This window comes from Physcomitrium patens, chromosome 9 (genome assembly GCF_059467195.1).
Source record: "Physcomitrium patens ecotype Gransden chromosome 9, ASM5946719v1, whole genome shotgun sequence".
NCBI lineage: Eukaryota > Viridiplantae > Streptophyta > Bryopsida > Funariales > Funariaceae > Physcomitrium > Physcomitrium patens.
In genome coordinates, this window is record NC_143418.1 from 5,613,279 (window position 1) to 5,625,518 (window position 12,240).

A 12,240-nucleotide genomic window follows, 5' to 3' on the forward strand; every position below is an offset into this window, starting at 1 on the left:
TTTTCAAGCTTATAGACATAGCTGGATTTTTGCACTTAATTTCAAAAAGTTATACATATCATACTAAAAACACATCTTATCAATATATATTTTTAAACCCCAGAACTTAAAAACATAAAAATGTGATACATTGATGTAGGAAAAAAAGTAAAAAGTAAAAAGAAAATGTTATTTACAACTCATCTTGAATATACTTTTCAATTTCAACGTTAAAAAAAGAAAAAGAAAAAGGAAACTGAGAAAAGAGTACAAATTGTGTCTCAAGTGCAAAATACAAGAAGTAAAACATAAAAGAAATTCAAGTAAGAAGGGAAAGAGAAACACAGCAGCCAAAAAGAGGAGAATGGCCCTTCTTTGACCCCCACAGTCCCAAAGTGGGCTCCGAATCGGATCTTAAAAGTAAAAGACAAGAAAGGAAAAGACAGAAAAGTAAAAGGAAGCATGCGAGCGGAAAGCGCCATGGGCAAAGGGGGGCAGAGCGGGCAGAGGCGAAGGGCTGTCAAGAACATCAGCCCCAGCCAGCGGAAAGAAAAATAAAGGGCACATAAATCCCGGGTGGGGGGAGCCACGACACTCAGTCCGCTCCAGCAGAGAGAGAGCTTTGCATGGCACTTGTATGAAGGGTCTGTGCGGGACCAGAGCCGTCCCGTCATTCCTTCCTTTTCTTTTCCTTTCCCTTCGTCTCTCCTTTCCCGTGCTCCGCCGCACTGTGCAGTGCAAAATCCAATCCTCCTACCTCCCTTTCCCTTCCCCGGTTGCAGCGGGCGGGCCATTCTTCTCCTTCACTTCGATTTCGCACATGCCGGTTGCGGGTCCCGGCGGCTGGTTGGTGCATTGGAGAGAGATAGATAGAAAGATCGATCAGTTGGTCGCAACTTGCTTCGCGAGGTGCATCGATGCCGCATCCTATTCCCCCCTGCTGCCGTAGCTTCTTATTTCTTAATGCACCGAATTGGACGGAGTGAATGGATCTCGTTGCGATGCGACGACGTTTGATCGTTCGGGTGGAGTAGTAGTGAGTGAGTGGGGGGGGCACTTCCTGGTGGAGGTGGTTGGTGGTAGTAAGAGTTAATTTCGGCGCTCGGGCGGGTGGAAACTGGTTGCACGTTAGGGGGAATGCGGAAAAGGGGATAGTGCAGGGCCCTTTTCAAAGTGTGTGTCCGCGAGTGACGTCGGAGAGTTCTGTACGCCCCACCCCCCCCCCCCCCCCCCCCGGAGTTTGGCGATTTTGATAGACATTGGGGCTGGTAAAGTGACTGCTGATTGTCCTTGAGGGTGAGGGATAGTGAGTAAACGCGGACTCCGTAGTTTTGCCTGTGCCTTCAACTGTGTTGTTGGCGGTTTCGTTCAGAATTGGCGGGCGTGGAGTGATGAGCTTGAATAGTTGCCAAGTTTATGGATTAATTTGAGACATTTGCATGAGAGGAGAGTGAAGAGAATAAGAGAAGGGGAGAGAGAGAGAGAGAGAGAGAGAGGGAAGGAGAAGAAGAAGAAGCAGAAGAAGGTTAGTCGTCGTGAGGCCAACTGCTTCGGTTTCGTTGGATGTTTCCCAGGAGAAATCTTTCTGAAGTGTTTGAGTGAAAGTCGGCCATCGTTAGCCTTGTCACTTGATCGGCTGCCCTCCGTGTTCAAAGAAGGACTTGTTTGAGGTTTCTAGTCTTGATGCTTTCAACCTTCTGTCATAGATATGTAAAGTTTGTAAATGTGTAAAAATATAAGTAGCCGTGTTCGCGTTGAATAACGCCTGTATCTATTCTTGGAGTTGAAGAGCGTGTCTTGCATATCACCTAAGCTGAAGGCGACGGAGACTTGCACTTACGAGGCAGTTAGGTAAGCGATGAGGGTACAAGCGGGTCTCGGGTTTGGTACTTTTGAATGTTGACTAGTTGGATTCTTGGGCAACGTCACAGAGGTCAAGAACCTTAAGTGATTGGAGAAGGCGGCAGTCTTCAATTACCTGGGTTAGAAAGGTTAAGTAGGTTTTTATTTGCCATCTCCTGACACGGACGAGGAGCTACAAAGTAATGGATTTATTGTTGATTGATTTTGATGCGTCGTCACCAGAGTTTCTGTCGAAGTATTGCCAGAATTTGATGACCTATGAGAGCATGACTTCAAGCAGTGAATGTGCTGTGATTTCAGCACTTCCCGACTCTTCAACAGAATTTATATATATATAAATGTAAATATATATATTTTTTGAATATTTATTTTATGATAGAACCTGACAGTTATCCAAAAATGATCACTTTCCTTCAAAAGTCGCTTACTTTCGAAATAGGAGAGTAGTGTAAGCCTCCGTGTTCGTTTGAGGGTTTCTATACAGTCACTTTTGAGCAGTGTCGTGCTTTGGCGTTACCGTTACAAGAGAACTTCGATGAACTGCTTCTTTTTTGTTATCGTCCTAGAAACATCCTTTGTGTAGTCGTAGCATCAGCCTCTCATTTTCAGTGGACGATTAGTCAGAGAGTTTTTGCTTATCAAAGAGCGCTTAATGGTGATGTTAAAGCTCGAGCTGGATTTGAACGTTTCTTTTGCTCGTGCCTGTAGAAGAATAAATCATGGTTGCAGGACTTGGCGTTCAGATTGTTAGAGATTCTTTGAAAATTAGATGTAACTAAATTTGCTAAGGTTTCATGCAATTGAATAAGAGAGTTTGAAAGTGAGGGTATGTTGTGTCGTGAAGGCTTTGATGGGAGGGGTTGTGTTATCAGTCTCAGCACAGCAAGAAGAGCGACGAATTCAAAATTGCGAATGAGCATCTTGACGGTCTTGGATGTACAGTTGGGTGATTCCCATTGTTTGGGTTAATTGGAAGAAGCGCCGTATCTTTTGAAGCTATTGTCAGCGAGTGTATTGCGTTTTTGTCGCTCAGCGATGGGTGGTGTTTAGGGCAACATCTGGAGTTTTGAATCATAGGTTATAGGATTCCAATTCTGATGCAATTAACAACTGGTGAATGAAGTAGATAAGCGTTGATCTTTGACCAGCAGCACATCAGTATATATACTTTTTGATTTTTTGAACTGCAACGGTTGAGTAGGAAATTTGCTAGCTACATTCATCTTCATTACGTGCAAGATTTGGTGTGCTTGCATCCTCGAGAAATTCTAACACCTACTATCCAGTGTAGCTGTGTTGCTCGACTGGTTACGCACCTTCCTCATACTTTAAGAATGAGGTGATTAGATATGATCTTAGTGTTAGGGATATGGTCTTGAAGAATTCTTGGTGTTGACGTGTTCTTTGAGCTTAGGGATTATACAGCAGTTCTCCCTTTGCTCAGTGGATATCATGGCTTCATGCTTGCTTAATACTTATTAAGACAGTTTAGGGAATTGAATGATTTTTTACGTCCGGTAAGGGATACGCTCTGATTTGGTGATTGGTTGCTGCAGGTTGTCACAGCAAAAATTCTTTGCACAAGGTTGTTGTCAGCCGTGGGACCTATGAAATCGCAAGATGTGCATAGTACAGAGGCCTCGGCATAATGTTACATAGACACCAGCCACATTCGTTGGTCTTGCCTCCCGGCATTTGCAGATTCTGAGTGCAGCAGGTATCAAATTCACAATTTTCAACGAAGAATGAGCAGAATACGAGGAATTTTGAATGAATGAGAAAATGCGATAATATGAGGAGTTGGATTTTCGAGATTAGCAGCTGTGGTGTCGTTTCTAAGCGAAGGTGCACTTGTGAATCATTTGCGGATTATCTTACGTGAATGCTAATCTCCTGCGGCAGCTGCATGCTATTCAAGATTGACAGCCAGTGATCACAATTCATCGGTCAAAACTATTCTAATGTTTTGCCTCACCGAGTCAAGACTGCTTGGAGTGTCGGCAGTTCGAAGAATTTGCCGGATTCAGCTGCTGATTTTGGCAGCAAGTGCAAGGTGACACTCGGTTTAGTCGTTGTGTTTGGAAATCGGGGATATCAGAACTGGTGCAATTGAGTAGTTTCTGAGGTGCACTGCGTATAGTCGATGCATTTCATCCGAGTAACGTGCTCCTAGATGCCGGCTTCGTTTAGAGAATGGTTGCATGCCCTACATTCAATACCAGAAGGTGACTTCGTGAATTGGCGGGAATGCCTCAAAAGTGCTCAGTTTTCCAGCCGATTTTCTTTGAGGTGTGCACCCTTTCTCTTTCTTCCCTTGATGCGTGAGGAAACACTGTGCTCACTGCCGGATTTCTCGTATGATTTGCTTCCGTATTCTGCACTGGGTAATTTTTACAGCATCAGATTTTGCCTTGCTACGGAGTTTGTTAGCATCCTAAAGGAATCTGTCCTGAATAAGTCAACGGATTTGATTGCAGGTTCTGGTGCTACTACTATGGGTTGGGATATTTACTTCTGCTGAAGAACATAGTCATTCACATTGGCGTGATAGGAAATCTACCAGCAAATCTCTACAGACTCACTCTTGCATCCATGATAAAATCCTAGAACAGCAGCGCCGGGCCGGGGTGAATCAGTACAAAATCACACCCCAGGTCTATGACTCTAGTGCCGAACCACTGGAGGATGAAACACACGGGCGTGTATTGCTAGAACAGTCAGATGTCGACAAAAGACAACCTATCAGGATCTTTCTTAATTATGACGCCGTGGGACTCTCCCATGATCGAGACTGTCGGGCTCCTGGAGAGATTGTGAAGGTACGTGATCTCTCTCATAGTTCATTTATAATATCTCGATGAACTTGACATTTTATCTAATTGAGCATCATCAGTTTAGTGTCTTTATCTGGTAACGGTTTGATAATGAATCGGTATTTGTTTTCAGCTCGGGGAGCCCACTTCTAGCAGCATACCTGGATTTCCAGCGTGCAACTCCCGCGTTGAACCACCTATATACGGAGACTGCTGGTACAACTGTACATCGGACGACATTACTGGAGAGGACAAGAAGAACCGCTTGCACGAGGCGTTAGGAGAGACAGCGGCATGGTTTAGAAGAGCCCTGTCTGTGGAACGAATCAAGGGGCCATTACGTCTCAGTGGATACTCTGCTTGTGGTCAAGATGGAGGTGTCCAGCTTCCTCGTCAATACGTTGATGGTGAGTGTCTTTCCTTTCGGTCTGATTCCTTTCAGTTGAAGTTTATTACCTGCAATCAATTAGCTAAGAGTGCTATTCCGGATTGAATTGCAGAGGGTATCGAGAATGCCGATCTTGTGTTGTTGGTTACAACGAGACCCACTACAGGCAACACCCTGGCATGGGCTGTAGCCTGTGAGCGAGACCAGTGGGGCCGCGCCATTGCAGGGCATGTGAATGTCGCTCCGCGGCATTTGACTGCCGAAGCTGAAACTCTTCTGTCCGCCACTCTCATTCATGAGGTCGTGCATGTGTTAGGATTTGATCCGCATGCCTTCGCTCACTTTCGGGATGAGCGCAAGCGGAGACGCAGTAAGGTAGTAACGCAAGAATTTGACTCGAACTTGGGGCGAATGGTGACACGGGTCGTATTGCCCAGGGTGATAATGCATTCACGGCAGCACTATGGGGTATCTATCGATCTCTTGCAAATGCATTCAAATTTTGAAGCTTTAGAAGCTGAGAAGGAATGTCCTGACTGTCCTTGAACGTTCTTTCCCTTCTTACTTATGAATGCTGTGACTGATGACAGGCGTACTCCAAGGATTTTAGCGGATTGGAACTGGAAGACGGTGGAGGAAGAGGGACGGCAGGGTCGCATTGGGAGAAGCGGTTGCTGATGAATGAAATAATGACGGGGTCAGTGGACACAAGATCGGTCGTGTCGGCCATGACACTGGCATTGCTGGAAGACAGCGGATGGTATAAAGCAAACTATAGCATGGCAGAGCAGCTGGACTGGGGTAGAAATCAGGGCGATGATTTTCTCTTCTCAAGATGCGACGCTTGGAATGGAGCCTACCGCTGCAACAGCACCACCCCGTCTGGTTGTACTTATAATCGTGAGGCTGAGGGTTACTGTCCTATTGTGAAGTACAATGGCGACTTGCCTACGTGGGCGCGTTACTTTCCTGAGGCTAATAAAGGTACCTTTCCGTTCGTCAATTCGTTATCTTTAATGTAATCTTTTGAAATTCAACACTCATACATTGGTTTTGTTATCAAAATTTTGACTTTGAGAGGTTTGTGGGATGCAGGAGGCCAATCTTCGTTGGCAGATTACTGTGCATACTTTGTGGCTTACTCTGATGGGTCCTGTATAGATACAAATAGTGCCCGGGCTCCAGATATAATGCTCGGTGAATCTCGAGGCCAGGATTCAAGGTTAGTTGGCTATCTTTGGACTACGAAAGTTCATTAGATGTTTTTAAAAATTTCGCTGGAGTTTTTCAAGCAAGTTCTGTGCGTACATTGTCTAACTGTGATGCCGTAAATGGCTTGTTGCAGGTGCATGACATCTTCTCTAGTGCGCTCTGGGTTTGTGCGTGGCTCTATGACGCAGGGAAATGGATGTTATCTGCATCGATGTGCAAATGATGTTCTTGAAGTTGCCGTGGATGGAGTATGGAAGACTTGTCCACGAGAAGGTGGACGGCTGAAGTTTCCAGGTTTCAATGGTATGCATCTTTATTATACTCCTCCCCTCCGCTTCATACAGATTGAAATATTTTCGACCTTTTCCTTGGATGGTAAAATTCTTATTTCTGATTCCTTAACCACCGATTTTGACATGTCTACGTGTACTTGTGCAGGACACTTGGAATGTCCTATGTACCATGAGCTTTGCGATGACTCGCCTTTGTCAATATCTGGGCAATGCAACCAGAATTGTCACGGCAATGGGGAGTGTATCGAGGGAAAATGCCACTGTTTCTTCGGTTTCGGTGGTGACGACTGTCGCGAACGTACGTAATCCTTGAGATTGAAATTTGTCTGTTCCAAAGCTTCTTAATCTGCCATCTGTCAACCGGAGAAAAGATTCGTAGTATTGAATGTATAATCATATGCAGAAGTGAAACGTAAAACATTTCTGAACTTTGTTGCCCCTTTTACACACAGGCGTTTGTCCAGGAGGATGCAGTGGCCTCGGGATGTGTACAGAGAACGGATTGTGTGAATGCGAAGCAGGTTACACTGGTGTGGACTGTTCCACCGCCGGATGTGACGAGCAATGCAGTCTACACGGAGGCGTCTGTGACAACGGAGTGTGCGAATTTCGTTGCTCAGACTACGCAGGCTACACCTGCCAAAACAGTAGCAATCTCATTTCCAGCCTTGAACTGTGCGGGAACGTGCTAGTCGGTGAGCCCCAAGGGCAACACTGCGCCCCGAGCGAATCCTCAATTCTGCAGCAGCTGGAGGCAGCAGTGGTGATGCCTAATTACAACCGCCTTGTCCCAAGTGGTCGCCCTTTCTTTAGGATGTTTGACAACGGCTACTGCGCCACAGCGGCCAAACGCCTTGCTTGCTGGGTGAGTGCTCCTCGTCACCGTGACTACTCATCCCATTTCTTGTAAAGGGAACACAATCAATCAAATCCAAAACCATTTTTTACTCCAAATTCTGACAAAATCAGTTTCTCTCGCAGATTTCAATCCAACGCTGTGACACAGACGGGGACAACCGGCTGCGCGTCTGTCACTCCGCATGCGAGTCCTACAATATCGCGTGCGGTGCAAGGCTCGACTGTTCCGATCGCACACTCTTCAGCGGCACTGAAGGGGATGGAGAGGAGGTCTGTACAGGTGACGGCACGATGGGCTCATGGTGGCATATGCATTTCACCACCACTCTCCTGATCGCCGTCTTTCTCCTGCTTATGCTCATTACATTTTCCCTGTGGACTAAGCTGCGGCACCAGGGTGGAGACGTCTTCATCCTGCCATCGTCCGGGGGGCGATCCCCGGTCTACCACCACCAAGACTTGTGGTGGGCTGCGGTAGGGGATCCTACACGAGACGATATGTTTGGGCTGAACCCGCTGAAGCTTGGACCTTACATCCACGCGCCAGACGGAAGCGAGTGCCAGCGGCCGCCCCTGTCGCCACCTTCAATCTCCGTAGACTCACCCAAGGTGACGCGGACGCCGTCCCGGGGCTTGATGGCTGAAATTTTGTTAGATCGAGCGGGTCAGCTGTTGTCGCGTGGCTCGCCTAGGAAAGGAGATTACATTCCAGTAGATGGTGATTGAGAAAGCCGCCTTCCTCGACGAGACCTGAAGGGAATGATATTCTTCGCTTCAACGATTGTTTTTGCTAACTTGGCAGAAATCTTGCATTCCGGTGACTGAGCAGACAATCCATTATTCATAAGATGGGGTGCATGCTCCCATCTCAACTGTAAATTAAACATTGCATTCAGAAGCTTTTTTTTTAACCCCTGGCTTCACACTGTCCTTTAGGGGCTGTCAACATTGGAAATGCTCCAAAATGAGGGGTTGTGATAGTGTGCCCCTGTTGCAATCTAACACGACTAGATTGGAATACTGACTTAATGGCGCGTTCCGAGTGATTCTAACTTAGTCATCAAGATCTCCTTGCTGATCACCAAAAAAAGTTTAGTATTGGCATTCATATCACGCAGTTTCTGATTCTACACACTTACTTTTCTGGATTCGTACCGCACATTTCCAGAAAGTGAGTGTGTAGAATCAGGTTGAAATTGAGCTACAGTAGATATGAGCACAAGTCTTCATGATTTCTGATTCTGAAAAACTCTGCGGTAGGTCACACTAGCATTTGTGACTGGCCCGTCATTCAATTTCCTTCCCCACATCGGATATACTAATTTACAGATCGCAATAGCAAAGATTGGCACACAAAGATGCAATTGAGAAGTTCAATGTCATGAAATGATACTTCAAGGTGGAAGTTTGTCTTGGCATAAAATTTTATTTCAAAGTATATATTGACCATATAAGGCCAATTATAAACCATCCTTAGGTTGATACCTGTGGAGGATGAAATTTTACAATACATGTTTATCTAAATCAAGAATTTGGGCATGTTTAAAATTTCCCTTGTTATGTTTGCTTATCTTAGTAGTTTGAAGGTAATGAAGGTGATGAGTCCAAATGAAAATATATTACCTCAATACAATATAGCATTCATGTGGTAGACAATAACAAAGAAAAAGTAAATATAATAGTGCCATAGTAGAGTATTATAAATCATTCAATGTAATACTCAAAGTTAAAGTAAAGATGATGAGTTCAAGTTTAAATTCAAGACCTCTTTGAAAACAAGAATCTTGCTTAGAATCTATGTTAAAATTTCTATGGCATTGATTTATTTTTAAAAAATTGAAATAAATATGCAAAAAAGGTTTTTTTCTTTTCCACTTATAGGATAATATAGAGGTATACAATCATGTGTTTAAATATTACTCTATGGATAATAATCCATAAGGTAATATTTATCTAAGAAAGATGGTTTTGGAAGTAGTTTCTTCCAAGCAAACATTTAATAACTAATTTTGATAATATTATCTTATTTTAATTTATGACATAGTTAAATTATAAATTTAACAAGAAAAGATTTAAATATGTAGATAGGATGTCTTATCTACTTTTACATAGTCAAATATTGGCTAACAATGGATAGTAGGCATCTTCAATGTAAAAAGTCCATTTCAAGGTATTTTTACTTTAACCTATATCTTTTGATTTGTTGCTTTTTTGATTTTTTTTTCTCCTTAGGACTATCCACTTGAGATTGGCTAAGATTGGGTATATTAGATGTAAAATTTACACATATCTATTTTTATTTTATTTTTAAAAATTAAATATCTAATTAATTATAATTTAAGTAAAAATTGAATTGCATAGAAAGAAACTATGCACGTTGTTCTATTGAATTGAGTTAGAAAGAGAGCATTCTTCTCCAAAAAATTATAAAATTCTACTCTAAATATTATTTATTGCAGATTTTTACTCAAAACCTTATTTTCTTTTTTCTTCTTATTTCCACTTCATGTATTTTTTATGAATTTTTATTCCTGTTTTACTTTTTATTTTTTTAGTATTTTATTTGAAATTGATGTTTTCATTTTGTTTTGTTTTGTTTTCTTGGTCCAATTAAAATACCAAGGTTATTTTTAAATAATTTTTTTGTGTTGTCTTTTGTGTAAAAATCCTATTAAAGTTAAGAATCTCACTTTGTTGCAAGTTATACCAATAATAAAAAAATAACATTAGTTATGAAAGAATTACATATATTCTTTTAATAAAAGAATAAAAATAATTTTAGATCTTTATAATATTTATAATTACTAAAGATTAAATTATAAGAGGTTTTGTTTAATTTTATATAATAAAATTTAAATTTTAGAAGTTATAAAATGATGATTATATATTTCATTTTTAATTTTTGATTTTTTTTACTTACATTAATTATATATATATATATATATATATATATATATATATATATGCACTTGATCTTTTGTTAGTTGGAGTTTAAAGTCTTTTTTTGTAAAAACCTACAACTATACCAAGTCTTATTGGAATACATCAAAGAATTAGTTAAGTGATTTTATATGATGGTCATTAAAAAAAAATACATATGTATCTTAATCCTTGTGTCATCTTAAAAATATCATTAATACTTATTACTTATACATGGATAATAAAAAGCTACATAGTTTTGTTTCAAACAAAGAAGTAGAAGTATTTGCATTCCAAGCCTTTAAAAAACTTAGTGTATTTGTAATAAATATATTTTGGAACCATGGTTTGTAAAAAAGAATAAAAATATGAACTTTTGAATTTTTTTTAGACCTAAATCTTTGTATGTATTTTGACTTATGTTATAGATTATTCATTTATTTTTTGTAAACATGTCAAATAATGTGGTGTATAAGAGTATTAAATTTTCATTCATTTATATGTTTTAGCTCAATTAGTATAATAGTGCTATAGTAGAGTATTATAAAATATAATATAATACTAAACATACAAGTTTAAAATGTATGATATTTTGTTTAATTTTAAATAACATTAGAAATATTGAAGAATATAAGAATAATATAGAAGATTAAGAAACAAGAAAAAAGAAAAGAAAAGAAAGTAAACTAATAGAAGAAATATTAGAAAAGACTTTTTTAAAACTTTAATATAAAATCTTTTATAAAAAGATATAAAAAATTGGATAATTTTTTTCTATTCTTTTAAAAATAGAAATATAATCTTAGTACATTTTTTTATTTATTTTTTATTTATTTTTTATTTTCAGAAAAAAATAACATTTGAGCAAAAAGAAATTGAGATTAAATAAAACCATAAATTCTACAAGTACAAATATGGTTTCCAAACTTGAAATAAATAATATTGATGAATCTATTAAATAAAAGAATAAATAATAAAATTAATGTATAATCTTTTGATTTAGAAGATAATAATAATCACATCTTATATTTTGCAAAAGGTTATATTAAATATAAAACAAAGAAATTTGTTATTTTAGTTATTATTATTTTTTTATAAAACTTTTGAAACCAAAAAAATATATTAGAGAATCTACCATTTTACAAATATTTATTATTATTTTTAAAATAAAAAATAGTAATTTATTTTTAAAAAGTAGAGTATATTAAAATATGATATAATTAAAGGACTATATCTTTGTTTAAACAACTCTAAGAAATTATTGATTATTATTTTAATTTAATTATTAAAAGAAGCACAATTATACTTCCAAATGAAATTACATTCGTAGTTAAAATGTCCATCATTATTGTAGAAGATCATTTTTAAGTTATTAACTTCTATAGCTTATATGAAGTTGTAAATTGATTTTAGACTAATTTTAGCTAGAATCTTTGATTATCTAAGTTATTTTAGCAACTCTAAATTTAATAGTAAAAAATAAAAACCTTACTTATTTATATTATTCAATCTTTTAATAGTAAACTAATAATTTTTAATATTTAATATTTTTTATGTTTCATAGTTAAAATTTATTCTTATATTAAAAAATTAGTTTTTAAAATTTTATAATTAAATAAAAAAATAAAAAAATAAATCCATTAGATTAGTGATTGGATTTTGAATTTTAGACTAGTTCAAATGGCATGTTGGCATAAATGATGTTATAGTAACTAAATTCTACAATCAAGAGAGTGATTGAAATCTTAATTGTTTAATTTTGAAAAGTAAAATTTTAATATTAAGAATTCTCAAACATATAACAATATTAAAAGGTTTCTTTAATAATCATTCTTAAATAATATTTTTAATGCTTGTGTAATTCTAATAAACCACTTATTACTAAAAATAGGATGCTTATCTATTGCTTTTTTAA

General features: G+C 38.6%; 1 protein-coding gene across 2 annotated transcripts; it reads left to right on the forward strand.

Moving 5' to 3' along the window:
- The first annotated feature begins 1,277 nt into the window (after nt 1–1,277).
- Nucleotides 1,278–8,317, forward strand: LOC112286782 (uncharacterized). 2 transcript variants are annotated; one of them, XM_024529042.3, is made up of 12 exons: nt 1,456–1,830; nt 3,399–3,559; nt 3,745–4,131; nt 4,320–4,661; nt 4,789–5,062; nt 5,156–5,511; nt 5,634–6,027; nt 6,139–6,265; nt 6,389–6,558; nt 6,694–6,846; nt 7,001–7,413; nt 7,530–8,317. In XM_024529042.3, exons 3-12 carry the CDS (start codon nt 4,090–4,092, stop codon nt 8,130–8,132), a joined length of 2,874 nt encoding a protein of 957 aa, XP_024384810.1. In that variant the 5' UTR covers nt 1,456–1,830; nt 3,399–3,559; nt 3,745–4,089; the 3' UTR covers nt 8,133–8,317. The 2 variants fall into 2 exon arrangements, with proteins under 2 accessions (XP_024384811.1, XP_024384810.1); XM_024529043.3 differs by having other exon boundaries at nt 1,278–1,504; nt 3,399–4,131.
- The last annotated feature ends 3,923 nt before the right edge of the window (nt 8,318–12,240 follow it).

Excerpts from the sequence above, each read along its gene's own strand:
- LOC112286782 (XM_024529043.3), top strand. The coding sequence starts at position 4,090 with ATGCCTCAAAAGTGCTCAGTTTTCCAGCCGATTTTCTTTGAG. Across the intron at positions 5,063-5,155 it reads TCCTCGTCAATACGTTGATG|AGGGTATCGAGAATGCCGAT; the intron begins GTGAGTGTCTTT and ends ATTGAATTGCAG. Across the intron at positions 7,414-7,529 it reads CCAAACGCCTTGCTTGCTGG|ATTTCAATCCAACGCTGTGA; the intron begins GTGAGTGCTCCT and ends TTTCTCTCGCAG.